Consider the following 15,179-nt stretch of genomic DNA (forward strand, 5'->3'; position numbering starts at 1 on the left):
CTTCTTTTCAGTTCAGGATATTACGTACACTGATAGGTCAAAACTGTGGTCCTTGAAAATGCTACACTTTTTTTTGGAAGAAAAGGATAGGAATCTTCTTCCTTTTCTTTTTTCCTTTTTTTTCCAGAAAATTTTAAACTTTAATATGGACAAAGCATTAGGATCCCGAAGCTAGAGAATTTTAATTTTTTGTGTGCTGCTGGCTAAAAGTCGACACAGGCAAAATGAGAAGTAGAGGCTGCATGAGCTGAAACTTCATGCTACAAACACCTTCTTTCCTGGATGACCCTGTTCTGTACAGATAATGGTTCTTCTCTTTACAGCCCACCTACATGTGACTCAAACAAGAATCTCACTCACAAACACGCTATTTAGCACTGAGGCCGATCCTTCAGACTTTTTTTCCCCCCTGCTAGGAATGCTGATGTGTAGAGCTGAAAGACTCTGCTTGCTGCCCGTGATGCTGTACTGCCCTGCACATCTGTGCATTCTCACCAAGCAGCCTGCAGATGTGCAGCCTTGGGGCCCGCCTGCTTCTGTGCGCTAAAGGCTGGCGGAGAGAGCTCGGCGCAGCTCTGCCGGGACGGGGAGACAGCGCCGGGGCCGGAGCCCACGGGGAGAAGGGAGGGAGGGATGGAGGGATGGCTCCGGTGCCAGCAGAGAGGAGCTGCGGTTCGTGACTGACGGGCTGGGCGGCACGGGAATGTCCGGCCACGCTGGGGACGGACCGCAAGCCCTCTGCTGTTTAGATTCATCTGTTGCTGCTTTAGGGAAGCGTGGTAAATTGCGATGGCAGGTTTTAGGAGGCTTAGTTTAAATACAGCTGTTAAGGGAGGATAAAAATGTATGATTTTCATAATCATGCCTTTTTTTTTTATTTTTTTCTTAGGCTTAGGTGAACATTGCAAAACTGACTATAACCTGAGAAAGATTCTAGTCAAGGAGCGCTCACATCACTTTGATCTGGCTAATTAGAGACCGTGTTTTGATTATCCAGTGCAGTCAGCCCCTAGCAGGCTCTCTTAGGCTAAGCCTATTTGCTATAAGGCCAGACTGAATTTGCAGTTTCTGAACACAGGTGCTGGGCTGGTGTATCTCCCTACAATACTATTGTGCTACAACCCACCTGGTGGCAAGATCAGCTCGGACTGTGCCTGCTGTCATCTGTAAGCCTAGCTGTTTAGCCTTTTCCTGGGGTTTGCTCATCCCTTCTGGCATGTCCTAGCTCTTCCAGTCCTCAATCTCCTTCTCACCTGCAGCTTACACCAGGACATCTTCTTCATTATTACCCTGCAGGTTTGCTTTCTTGAAACTGGCTTCTGACCCACCCAAAATGGGCAGCAGCTGTGCCTGTTCTCACCTGAGGCTGCTTGTCAGGCATGATGCCACACCTCATCCCAGATGCAAATGGTAATTAAGGGTGGAGGGGACCCTCAAAGGACCTCCTGCTCAGACCAGGGTCAGTGTTCAAGCATCCTGATGCAAAACACAGACATGCTGCATACCGACATTAAATATGTCTGCAGACATGTCTTGCTATTGGAGGAAAAGTGATGGATATGAAAGCCCAGCATTTTATTCCCTACCTACTTAAAAAAAAAAAAAAAAAGTTTGAAATTTTTATTCTGTCACCTTCCACCACAAACCTTGAAAGAGCATCAGACAGAGAACCTACAGACACACTCCCAACCTCTAACACTGCTGTGCTAAGAGCTGCTCCAAGTGCATCATTAGTAGTATTCTGCCCTTTTTTTAATTCAGAGAGCCGGGATCTGCTGCTCTGTGTTCCCAGCTGGTCTAAACAATTGTTTACCCTGACAGTGAAGCTCAGGTGCTAAGCAGGGCTGGGTTTCTGTCTCTGTGACATGCAAAGCAAGGTTAAACTGGACAGTAGCTGGATCTTCATCCCAGGCTGTCAGAGGAGGAGACCAAACACAGAAAAGGCTGTGAGAACATTACCTTTCAGGTTATTCAGCAGCTGCTGGCAGGGGTAATCATGGCTGGTGTTCCTATGAGCCACAGCTCTGCTTTCCATAGTTTCATACCACTTCTGTCTGCTTCACTTCCATTTCCACTGATTTGCTGGTCTGCCTAGATTATGTACAATTATGAAAACTTTACGACATTCTTCAGTGGTAATTGAAGTCAGAAGCAGCTTTCTTTTACACAGGCTCTTTTTCCTTCAGCTTTCATATGCCTGAGCAGCACACGGTGCAACACTGAAAAATCAGGGTCCACCACTGAAGTTTATTTTTGTAGAGGTTAGTATTCTTGGCATACGCCACAGTCACGCTGTGGGAATTTTCAAGTATTAGTTATAATATTTATTTGGCTTTTGTGAATAATATGTTAGTTTAAACATGTCTTCTCCTAAGGTAAAGTGAAATAATTGTATGTGTTTTCTTATTTTTGTGGTCCTTTCCACCTAATTTTCTCCACAGTTTATTTATTTTCAGTGTGCGTGGGATTGTACAAAGAAATAAACAATTGTAAGGAATAGTGTAATAAAAAAGTTCTATAGAAAGAAGTTCTATCTTTGTAGACAAGATATAGTTATTTCCCTGAGGGGGAGAATAATTGCAGCAGCACAGTGTGGAGGTTTTCATATCTTGAAAAAAATCTTGTACTTCTGAATCAGTTATTTTCCATATGTGAGGACGACTCTGAAACTGCCAAATATTCTTGAAGGGATTTCTGCTAGTTTGGTAAAATGGAATTCAAGATTATACAAATCCACACAACTTCTTTTACTACAGCTATTGTCAGTAACTGATAAAGAAGCCTACTCCTGCTTGCCTTAAGTGTGTATTTTGCTGGATTTGGTGGTGGTCAGTGGTGACAGACTGCCATCAGACTTCTGCGAAACGGATCCAACTTTCAGTGTGACTTAATGCAAGAAAAAAAAAAAGTCCTTTTTGCAATCTCTTTTGGTAGTAGTCAGACTGGGAAAGATGACCCCTATCCCCACTATCATTACTTTGTTTTCTCTACCCATTCATCCCATCCCATGTGGCTCTGGAATATCAGCACACTAATCTGTCTGCTTCAGAAACGGAGTGCCACACAGGATCTGTACGGCTGTGTGTACAGTGCCTAATGCAGCAGAGCCCTGACTGCAGCGGCTGTGGGAGAGTGGCCTTGGGGGATGATGAGTTCTTTCAGCGAAGGTGCTTGGGAAGGCACATTCATGCATCTTGGATTCAGCAGATCCAAGAAGGGGGAGGCAGAAGGTTGGTTACCCAAGGTAACGTAGTGTGAGTCTGGAATTACTGGGTGCCAAGTATGGTCATTACAGATCTCCAAATCACAAGGAAGGTCACCAGAAGTGAATGGGTACAGCGAAGCTCAGCTGTTTCCTTCCAAAGCCTCACACATCCATCCAGGTCTGACTAGATAGTCTGACCATCTGAGTTCCTTGGAAGTGAGTGTTAAGTATCTACACGAAGAGAGTGAGCAGGACTTGTCCTTTCGTGAAACATTATTAATGATATTTATACTGTGGTAACACTCAGGAACAGTTGAGGCCTCAGGATATTAGTACAAACTGTAAAGTAATTGCAGTTTCTGCCTGAAGGAACAAACAACAGTCAGGGGGTTGGAAGGTACAGTTCTGCTGGAAAATAGCATGCAGAAATGATACATCTACATGGTCTTACTCTGCAAATCACATATGTATTCAGAGTCATGTGTGCCATATACTTTAGTGACACAATAATAAACATCAATGACTTCTTTTTCCTACTCTGATGACAGTTAGACTAAGGTGGTTTCTTTTGTTCAAAAGAAATACTCTCCACATTAGTCATGTTACCTGTACAGAGCTATGGCTAAAGGTGTAATTTAGACTGCAAAGTACAGGACTTTTTTTCAGATAATTGTATAGTACAGAAAGGGAAAAGAGCAAATACAGGTCTCCAGCTGATTCTCAGTTTACAAGAAATTATAGACTGCTTTTCCTCCTTTAGCTTAAAAGAAGTTTGAAGTAATATTACTGAAGCTAATGGAGGTACAGTACTGTAAAAGCTTTCTTAAATAGCTAAAATTGAGGCTAAATACAGCATTCAGCCTTGTCAAACTCAAATGTTATATGTGAGCTCCCAAACCAGCCTTCCTTACAAGCCAAGACTTGCTGCCTGGTGGATCTGCAAGATCACCAAGGCCGTTTACTGACCCTGTAGCTGGACACATGAGGCATTGCTGATCATGCTCAACTATTGCCTGGCTAATGAGGACATCTAGTCACAGGGAGATGTGGTGGCACTGTGATATGCTTATTCCTGGCTCAGCGATCACCTGGGCTCAGATGACTTCACCGTCAGCGTAACTGCACATCTTCACTGAAGTGTCCTGCAAATGTCCCTGCCTTGCCCTGCGAGCCTATGCACCAAACACATCATCCATGAGACACAGGGCAACAGCTGTTTGACAAAAAGAACGGTGGAGGTCTGAGTGCTGCCAGCTTTGACAGCTCAAAACAATTGTCCTTCCTCGTTCAACTCATGGGACTGACCCCAAAGTCACGAGACTTGTGCAAAAACATGTATGGCAGTTTAGTTGTTCCTTTTATTTTGGTTTGAATTATGCTATTTTGGTTCTTCTTGTAGAGACTCACACTCTCAAACTGGTTTTTCCCTTGTCTATTAAGCCCTAAAACCTTGAAGCAGTCCTGTGATCTCATCAGGACAGCAGTTCTGCCTCCTGTATCTGTCCTTCTCCCAGTCTTCCAGCCAATTCTGCCTGCCTCAGCCTCACCCTTACAGCAGAGCGTCCAGAGGTCTGCCCCTCTGGTGGGAGGTGTACAGACTAAGGAACTTTATGTTTCTTTATGTCCACCTTTTAGTCACAAACCACAGGGGACAGAACAGAAACAGTGTGAACTGCTTTGCCAGCTCTTCTCCAAGAGGGCTGTGCCTGAAAGGTGGTGTGAGATACTAATTCCTGTCTGTCACTACTAACTCAGTGTCTTTTCCACAGGAGCTGGGGAGGCAGCCAGAACAGGTTTCCCACAAGCAGTGACACCATTTACTAAAGAAGCCTTATAACTTTAGTAGTCACCTGGTTTGATTTTAAAAGGCCAGCATCTGTCTGTTTTGTGCTCGATTAACTTTTTGTCCTTTGGAAGCAGAAACTTCTACATGTGAAGAAATTTTGAGCTGAGATTTAGTCTGCAGTGGTGGTTCACTGAAGTCCTCTTTTAGCTGTTAAACTTCTGTGCCCAACCTGATGTATTACTGCAGCCAAACCTGGTCCCTAACATCTAAGACCTTGTGGAGAAGAAGGAGGGGGAGGAAGGGAGGAAGCAAAACCAGATAGCAGACAAATGGAAAAGTGTGGATTTCCTTGCTAGAAAAAAAAACAAAAGAAAAAGAGAACACGGAAAATCAGATCTGCCATGTAAATTTGTGAGGGGTGCTTGACCTTTAGTAATTAATTTCAGATAATGCTAAATATTTTTTCAGGAATGTTTTTATACCTCAGTGATTCTATGCAAGGCATCCACCTTTGTGGATATATTTCCCTTGAGGTACCTTACCATTTGCTGTACAGTAGCCAGTAATACACCACATTTGTCCCCTGCTTGACATGACTTAAACCTCACATTTCTTAAAAGCAACAGGCATCTGCTGTGGAATGATGCAGTTTTTGTCCTCTGTTCCACAAACCCAGCCACACAGGGAGTTGTGATCTCATTCTGGAAAACTTCTGAAGGACACTGGCCTTATGCAGAGCAACATCCTGAATACCACATCAGTTTCTCTCCACTTTCTCAGCCCTCACCTCCCCACACTGGTTTCAAGGTGTTTTTCAGTTCCCTAAATACTGTAAAAACATTTAGCATAGTTGGGATTCACAGTAATTAACCTTTGGAAGGCTGAACAGTTCACTTGCTGGGAATGTCTTCCAAGTTAAGAAGTTAAGATGTATATGTTTGCTACTAGAAGAGGCAGTGGTCTCACAGTTAAATTCCCAGTTAACTTCAAACTGGACCTCTGAAACTTTTAGGCTTTATCTCAGTTTTTCTCTGAAGCATCACAGAGTTTCATTCTGATTTAACCCACCTTGGATATAGAATACCCAAGTACCTGTGGCATGTTCTTTTCAAACACTGGGTTTCAATTCAGACCACTGGAGGCACAGGAACATAAGCCTTTAACATTGATGTGGATCCCTTGCACTGTGACTGTAGCAAGCTTCAAACTCTGATCTATTTAAAACGTCTATTTATTTTTGAGCAGTTTTAAATAGATGAGAACTAAGGAGGAAGGGACTGTTGTGCTCCTAACACTGGCTCTTGCCTAGGATCGAATCAGTGTAAAACCCTCCTGCTCCCCTCGCCGGCTGTGTAGCCGTGCCAAGAGCATTTAAGAGCAAGATCTCGTCAGTTTGGAGCCGGGGTCAGTGTCCTTAAAGCTTTGGAAAGGAGCAGAGGAGAACCCTGGGAGGAGGACCTGAATTCCAAGTTATTCGATTTGCAAACTGATTCTCCACAAAGTTTCTTGGAAAGAATTCGGACACATCAGCTTCTGAGTATTTTAAAAGATGTAACCTTCGGGTTATTTTGTGAACTTTGTTTTGTTTACAGTGCTAAAGGGTGAGATTGGTTAAGACACACAGGAGAAAAACGTGGGCAGTTTTGCTTACACGTTAATTACGAGTGTACAGTTGCGGTTTGTATTTCATTCTTCACTAATACATACTGCCTTAAAGAGAAACAATGAAGAATATGGTCCCTCCTAATCCCGCTAAGAACAACCTTTGGCTCTCAGCAGGCTGAGACGGAGGAATGTACTTACCTTTACCGTGTTGCAAGTGCTTTCATCGAGTTCCCACCTTACACACTGAAGCACGAATACTACGCTTTCGAGGCTTTAAAGCCTCACCTCTGTTCATTAAAACAGACCAGAGAGGCTCAGCTGTTGCCGAAGCAGAGGTACGCTGCCCCAGCAGCTCGGGCAGCCGTGTGGGACCCTGGCACACGGCAGGTCGGCGCCCCAGGTTCGAGCAGGTATTTCCGAGGCTCGCTCCGCGGCCGGGACCCCTCGGCCGGGACCCCGCGGCCTCCCCCGCCCCGCCCGCGGTCACCTGGCCCGGCCGGGCCCCCTCCCGCGCCCCGGGAGCGCCCGTGACGTCACGGCGGCCCCAGATTGGCTGCGCGGGGCCGGCACCGGGGCACCCTCCGCCCGCCCCCGCCCCCCGCAGCCGCTGGCCCGCCGAGAAACTCTTAAAGAGGGGCTTCGGCACAGCCCGCCCCGGCTCACGGGCCGCTTCTTACACACGCACGCACGCACGCAGACCCCTGGCAGCTCCGGCAACAGAGACATCTGCTCTCCATTGCGACCACCCCCCTCCAGCAAACACCCTTCCCCTTACTGCTCCTCCTCCCTTCCCGCTCCGGCTCGCAGCTCGGCTCGCACCCGCCGCTTCCTTTCTTCCAACGATGTTTTCCTGCTCCACGGGGCGAAGTGTTTGATGAACTTTCCTAACAGTTTGGGGGGCGGGCGGGAGGATCCTGAGGCTTTTTTCCTTCTCCCCCCGCCCCGCCCGGAGCAGGTTGGGGGGCACCGAGCAGAGGAGGGATCCGCGCCCCGGGCGCAGGTCGCACACACACGCGTCCTTTGGCGGAGAGGAAACCCTTGCACCACGGCTCCGCCAACTTCGCCGGCTGCAGGGGCTCCCGCTGTGGAAATGGGTCGGATCAGATGGGGCTTTCTCCTCCTCGCTGCCTGTGCACTTTTGTCGCCAGGGCTCGCAGCCTCCGAAAAGGGGAGGCTAAGGAGGATCACGTACGTCCTGCAGCCCGGCCGGGGGGCCTCCTCTGGCAGCCGGCAGCAGCGCCCGACCCTCCTCGGGGGGGAGCAGCAGCAGCGCACCTTCAATGTGCAGCTGAACACGCGCTACGGCGGCGGCCCCCTGGAGCGGGCCCGGCGGATGAGCAAGCCGGGCAGCGCCGCCGTCCAGCTCCGCTTGGGCCCCGCCGGCCAGGTCCACCCCAACTCCGCCGCTCACGCCTCCTCCTTCGCCAAGCCGGCCCGCTTCGGCCCGCGGCTCAAGGCGCCGCCGGGCCCCCACGGCAACAGCAGCGCCGCCCTGCCCCTCCGCCAGAAGCAGCAGCAGCTGCCGCCGCTGCCGGGGTAAGGCGTCCTCCCGTCCCGCACGTCCCCGCCCCGCCACCGCAGCTCCCGACCACCGCCAGCGGCTCCGTCGCGGCCGCCGTCGCCCCCCCCGGAGGGGGGAGAGGGCGGGGGGCTGTCCCGGGCTGCGGGGGCACCGCGGCGTTGCTTGCCCGGCCCCGGTGCCCGCCGAACACCCGCGGCACACGAGGCCGGACGCGGGGCCAGCTCCCCCCCATCCCGGGAGTCCGCGGCCGGCCCCGCGCCCGGCTGGAGGCGTCGAGTTTAATCGGGAGGTTTAATTCTTCCCGCCTTTTGTCTCCCCGGCCCAGCGCCCGCCCCGCGGCCCGGCTCGGGATGGGGAGCGGGGGTGCCCGCCGGACACTGGTCCTTGTTTGCTGTTCCCGCAGGGTCAATGTGTGCGGGGGACAGTGCTGCCACGGCTGGAGCAAGGCCACGGGCTCCCAGCGGTGCATCAAACGTGAGTAGCCGTGCGGTCGGGGAGGGGCGTGTGGTAGGAGCTGTGGTGGGACCCGAGGGGATCACGCTGGCACCCGCCGAGGTTGTGGACGCTGGGATCGTCTGCGGGCGAAGAGGTGCTGGCTGAGCTGCTGAACCCACAGAACAGATGTAGCACATTTTCCATCTTTAAATCTCTCCTTCCTAACCTTCACTTTTGCTAAGGGATGAATAGTGGGTGTCTCTTGCATTTATTCCTAGTACAAGTAGCGACATTTTTGGAGAGAGCTTTGTGGAGGCTTTGTATGCGTGAACATCCCCTCCCCATCAGTTCTTGGTTTGTAGGAGTTCTTAGAATGGAGGGCATAACAGGGTAAAGAATCTACCGGGGAGCAAGGAATCACCATCTACCCACACTGTCCCTTCACCAGCAGCCCACATGAATGATACTGTGCTTACCACATGGAATTTTTGAAGCACTGAACAAAGTGAAAGAAATGGGTTTGGGGAAAGTCCTGTAGGGTGATGTACCTTTACTGCGGTAACTAGGAACATAAGATACGTGCATAAAAGATTCAGTCAAGCCTGCTGTGCTCCAGTTGTTCTTTCTAATGGGAAGGTGGAAGAATTTCTGCTACTTTAGGCAAGATTCAAATGGCTAAACTGGAGTGATGTTATGAGGTCAGGACAGACTGGAATGACATACGTCTTCAGGAAACTCCTGTAAGTATCAGTGAAATTGGGTAGATCTGGGAATATTGCTGTAGTTCAGCAGGACAGACTACAGTCCCTGAGAGAATTGGAGTAAACAATGCTTTCAAGATTTTTGTTTTTCCAGTGGCTTTTGTCCCTGTGTGGGATTTTTCACAACAGGGAGCAATCACTTTTGTAATCCTGACTAAGGTCAAGTACCCTTGATCTGCATGGACCTGTTGCTAAGAAGCCAAGACTTTATGACAGTAGTTAAAGACAAAACTTCACCATTTCCCTACTAATTTAGGTGTGTATTTAAGATATTCTTCTAAGTTAACATTTTTAAACGTGTGCTGCTGTGTTAGGTTAGACACATTTTATTCAACACCTTATAAGCCCTAGAATGTTTTCCTTCAGTTTACCGTGGTATTTTGAGGCTAACTGCAGAGCTTAATAAATACCTACCTTAGCTTAAAGACTAATCAAAATGAAAAAAATTCTCAGTAATGTCAGGACATTAAGTGAAAAAAGTATTTTAACTGTGCTATTGTCAACCAACTTTATTTTTGCGATTTTGAACAAAACCCAAACATTGTTTGGGTTTGTTTGGTTTTTTTTAATGGCTTTTTCTCTGTCTTCTAGTAACTTTCATTTCCAGGCAACTTTTTTGTTTGTAAGTTAAGTAATTTTCTTAGCTTTTTGCCGTTTATGTTTTGTCTTTTTCACTTCTCTGATTATCATTCATCTTTTATTTTTGGTTCTCTTTTATTTTTAGAATCTTCAATAAGGACTAAGACAACTTGATTTTTAAGGACTAAGACAGCTTGATTTTTATGGGACAGCTTTGTAGAATTTAATTTAAATCCATTAATTACTTAGTTAGCTCATACAGTTACTGGAGGAACGGAGTAGTAGAAACAGTATTAAAAAAAAGAAAGGTGGGGGGATTTTCTCATTTTGTGCCTCTGATATTAGGTTCTCCTTAGCATTAAATATTTTTATTCCCTGCTCTGATGCTACTCTAATTCCTCCTAGCAGTGGTATCTTGCACTTGGCTTGGATTTTCTCAGTTTCACCCCTCTCTTGGCAGGCCAAGGGAAGCACTGAATGTACTGAAGTTGTCTGTTTTGTAACTTAGGCAAACCATGAGATACAGCATTGACTTGATTCAGCTATGGAAGATTAGTCTCACAGTCATAAAAGCCAGATACCACCTTTTCTGGAAGCGCCTGATGCTCCTTTCAGAAGAAAAGAAAATCTATAGCTGAACAACAGTTAACCCTTTTGTTTCCTGTAAAATTGAGTGAGTTTTTACAATTGAGATAGCTGGCTCTGTTGGTTTTGAGTGGCTTATTGCAGCAGTAGATTAACTTTGCCATAGATGCTGGCACACCTGAGCTGATTTGATGCAAAATCAGTTGGATTCTGTCAGGGTTTATTAGTTTAGGCTCAGTATCACTTTAATAAGCTATTTAGTCTCTAGGGCCAGATTTTATTCTTTTGCATGGTGCAAAGCCTGAGTTAATAAACCCCAGACCCATACTGGTTCTTTCCAGAGCCAACTTCCATTTATCTGTGTCGTGCTTCCAGAACCAGAGTGCTGAGAGCCAGCTCTGATCAGCGAGGTTTATTAGCTCAGGTGTAATCCCAGGCTGGAACAAGCAGCATGTGTTTCTGCTCTGCTGCACCTGTGTGAATAAGGCTGCCTGGAACCCTCAGAAAGAGAGGGGGTGAAGGGCAGAAGTCTGGTCTTGCAGCCAGGCTGCCATCCCTTCCCTTTGCTTTGCTTGGTGGTGTTCGCTAGCCCTGCTTTCTCACGCGTGAGGCTGTGGCTGCCATTCCCTTGGGTGACTTCTCTCCACATCGCTGTTCCCTCAGTGGCAGCAACAGGGGGCGTTTGAAATGTTTCTGTGCGGGTCAGAGGGCACCATCTGTATGGAGGAGGCAAGGGAACTTTGCCTCCTTTTATCTGAATTTTAGTCTGATGGTGAGCTGCCTTTTGTGTTGGCATTTGTTCATGTTCTCTTGGAAGCCTGGCAGTCCTCAGAAGGTGAGCTTCTGTCTGTAAACTGTATGAGTAGAGTGCCTACCACTTCCAATTTAGACATGTAGGGTTTTACCCCCTCTGTTCCTAATATTTCAGTTTTACATTGTAAAGTTTTAAGAACTTTTTTCAAACTCAGTGACTTAAATTATGAAGAGCTGCATCATTCTAATTAAAAAGATGAAATGATAACACTCAGTGTTAAAAGTGTTCAGAATTGCTTTATGCTGGGCATATGATCCCTAACAATCAAAACCAACCTTTTTGAAGCTTTCAGAACATCCACCTTTGGGTAAAGACAAAGGTGGGAAAAATTGAACCACAACAGTAAACACTTTGCAGAGTTAGAAGCACGTGAAAGGGTTTAGGACAAGGATTGTCTTCCAGTCATAGTTATCATAGGTTATAATCTGTGCAAGTGCAGTAATGAGATACCACTAAGACTGGAGACACCATGTTTTGTTAGTACTTGCTGTATAACAGAGCTTTATAGAAACATTAATTAGCTCTGTAACATGTCTTTAAGGCAAGTAAAGCTTAGGGATTTTATTATTTCATTTATGGAAATTAAACCATAGCTTAAATATGGACAAGTTATAACAACTGTCAGGAAGGCCTGTGCTGGAAATCAGGAGTTCCCACCACCCAACTGTGTGTTTATCCTGTTGAAATCCGTTGTCTCCTACTTTGTTACCTACTACTACTAAATTTCTGCAAAATTACTACTACTTCTGTAAACTACTTCTACAAAATATGCTCTTCTGTTTGTAATGGTGTTGCTTAATGGTACAAGGAGCTGTTTTTCACGTTGGGAATGTAAGAGAAAATTGTATGTAGAATCTGATATCTTAAAAAGAGAAATGAGAAGAGACACCTTGTTATAGTAGTAAACCCCTTGTAAAATGTATAATGTGTTTTGTCTGGAGTATTAATAGTAGTTGTTTGTGAGTGTTCTCAGTGTAAACTGGATGGTTAAAAAAATGGGAAGCAGAGAGCTAAGAGTTATTAATGGCACGAGTTCCTTATTGCAAAGGTGTAAAAAAGGCTCACAGGGCAAAGAAGTGAGGAAAGTAGATGTTGCAGGAGAACAGAGTAAATTTCCTACAGGGAGAAAAATTGCTGTCTATGTAGAACCCATAAGCCAGGTATGTCATCGTTGTCAATTAAGATTAAAAGGGTCTTAAGTCTTTCTTAGCTGAAGGTGTTGTGTGTGTGTACGCATGTATTCCATGCATAGGGCTAGTACTTTGGTGTTGGAACTGGACTGAATTCTGAGTTTGATCATGAGCTGTCTGTCACGTGCTTGGGCACTTTGGGAAGGTCATCAGAAAATAAGAAAGCAGTCTGCTGGCTTTTTCTTTGTATTAAAAAGATTATCTTGCTAATTCTCCTTTAAAAAAGATTGCCTGACTCAATGTTAAATAAGGACGTTACAGAGGTTTAATTTATTTTTCAGATTAAGAAAATACACAGCAGTGGATAATTGCTGCTGTAGAGACAGGAGACTAGAAAGTTGTGAGATTACTTGCCCTGAGGAAGGGTCCCCTTTATTCAGTTTCTGAATCTGCTTGGTCTCTGCTTGTGTACTGCTGTTCAATTTCAGCCACCTCCTCCCTAAATTTCCAGAGCTGTACTTGTCGCTGTGGCTGAGTGAGCAGTGCTATAGCTGTGTGTCTCCTTTAGGACATGGGCACTTGACAGAGTGACCAGTGGTTCCAGATCACCTGGATGGAGTGTACCCTATGTTGCTTCTGCCTTGTACTTCTGAATTTCTTGGGGAAGGTGAGGGAAAGGTTGCATACTTGGTCTTGTTATATATAGGGGAATATATAGGAATAGGGGTGGGATCCAGACCTGGAAACTTAGAAACATACACGAGTCCTCCAGTTTAGACATAAAACTCCGTATCACTAAATATTTTAGTATGGGTTGCTCAGAATCTACTTTTTCTATCTTCAGCTCTTAGAAAGTGATATCCAGGAGAGCTGTTTTCATCATTGGAACCAAGTACTTCAAATGCTTGCAGCTGTGCTTCTTGGAGGTTTTCTGGTCACAACTGGTTCCTGAGGCTTGTGCTTAATCAGTTTTGTGGCTTTGAGTTTTACCAAGTTCTGTTTATTTACATTGTGTATACAAAAGCCTAAGACCATCATCTTAGTAAAAGCAGTATTAATCTCCTTCAAATTATGTCTAAATCAAAATTTAATGTCTGAGTTCTAAAGAGACAAACTACTTTGATCCCATGTGACTGATCTATACATTAGCTCTTTTTGATCTATCCTTTGATATGGTTTTTAAACAATTCAGAATTCAAAAACTGAAATCTTGAGAAGCTTGGTAGGCCTTGGTGGTAATTCTACTCTATTTTTCACTTACTGCCCTTGGAAGGGGGTAGAAAGACAGGGTCCAAATTTTTGTAGTCTGTGTCTACATTAGCAAGCAGCATGGAGCTGATCTATAGATAAAACCCTTTGGTTTGATGACCTGAGGCCCAGGGCATGTGTGTTTCAGGGCTTAGTGTTTTATTTTGGACAAGGTGTAGTCCGGTCTTGTGGAATGAACACAAACATGAAGCTGAAATACATTAGGTGTGTTCTTGGAGTGCTCAGGTTTTGAGTTTAGCTTTTTATTATTTAGACATATTTTTTTTCTTTGCCTCTTAAATAGAGTGCACACACCTAAAAATGGTCCCACAACACAAACCAAACCTCTGTAAGTGTAGTTGGTATGACAGCTTCAGGAGAGACTGATCTGAATCAGCAGTAATGCAGACTTTTGAGCACAGTGTCTGTCTCCTGGCCATGGTTGGCAGCCAACCTCCCTCCTGTGAGACCAGGCTGTAAAAGAGCTGTGAGAAGATGGGGGAGCTGTTAGCTGCTGCCTCCTCTACACAGGACCATGCCACGTGCCATTCCCTCATTTTGGTGAGGAAACTTAAGTCCACAATTAGTATGAAGCGAAACCTACCCAGCCTTCTCTTTGTGGGACTCTGGGGACTTTACTGGAAACAAGCTTATAATGGTACATAGTCTGTTTCATACAAGTGCTACAAGTGTGTATAGAGTTAAGACAGAACAAAAAATAGGAAAAGGGAACCTTAAAAGAGACTTGTCAAGATGTTGTGCTCTCACACTGGAGCAGATGACAGATTGATAGTGAACTTGTTCAGCTCATTGCAGCAGTTAGTGTTAACAAAAGAAGCAGGACCTGCAGTAAAGTTATGGTAAATGTACAGTAGATGAAAAGTCCTGAACACTTCCCTTCGTAATAGATAATCAGAAGGAACACAGAAAATTGAGGTGTTTTGTTTTTACATTTTTTTCCCTCCCTTTCAGTTTGTTGGCTGTTTATTTTCAGTGTGTAACTTGGAAGTGGAGTAGAAAGCTGTGTAGGTGCCAGGGAAAGCTATAGTTTGTCCATCAGTTGTGCACTGCTTGGTTCTGCATGTGTGTAGGAACAAAGTGATGTATTGACAGAGAAGTGATAATTTGATACTCACAGTACTAGTCTTACACCTCTCTTCTTATGGCCACTCTTACTGAGCACGAGAAGGGAAGAGCTGTGAGAGGGAAGGGGGCATGCTCCCCTCTCCTTCCTGTCCTGCAAAGTGGCTTTGTGTGTGAGATCAGTGAGCCTCCCAACCTTGGGAATAGCAGGACTGTAGTGAGGGGTGGGGTTCTGCTCTCTGTGAGGCTTTGAGAAGAGTGCAGCCTTCACCACAAAGGGCTGCTTGTGCCAGATCATCCTGCCTTAAAGCAAGCTTGGATTGCCTGGGAGCTTCAGGGTTTGTGGAGGGTAGATGAAGAGGGGCACACACCTTTCCAAACTGTGTCCTTGTTCAGACTCTGGAGTGTTAACAGATTATTGATGGT

General features: G+C 45.8%; 1 protein-coding gene across 7 annotated transcripts in view; it reads left to right on the top strand.

Moving 5' to 3' along the window:
* The first annotated feature begins 7,225 nt into the window (after nt 1-7,225).
* Nucleotides 7,226-15,179, top strand: part of LTBP1 (latent transforming growth factor beta binding protein 1) — a 184,242-nt gene continuing 176,288 nt past the window's right edge. For 5 of the 7 annotated variants that reach the window (XM_005526906.3, XM_088052412.1, XM_088052411.1 and 2 more), the window contains exons 1-2: nt 7,230-8,132; nt 8,522-8,592. In XM_005526906.3, the coding sequence (XP_005526963.3) occupies nt 7,471-8,132; nt 8,522-8,592 (733 nt within the window). In that variant the 5' untranslated portion in view covers nt 7,230-7,470. Of the gene's footprint in view, nt 8,133-8,521; nt 8,593-15,179 lie in introns of all 7 variants that reach the window. The other 2 variants (XM_088052416.1, XM_088052414.1) reach the window with 2 other exon arrangements.

Source organism: Pseudopodoces humilis, chromosome 3 (genome assembly GCF_049639895.1).
Source record: "Pseudopodoces humilis isolate 2021_Gansu_Grassland_sample_001 chromosome 3, ASM4963989v1, whole genome shotgun sequence".
In the NCBI taxonomy this organism is placed as follows: Eukaryota; Metazoa; Chordata; class Aves; order Passeriformes; family Paridae; genus Pseudopodoces; species Pseudopodoces humilis.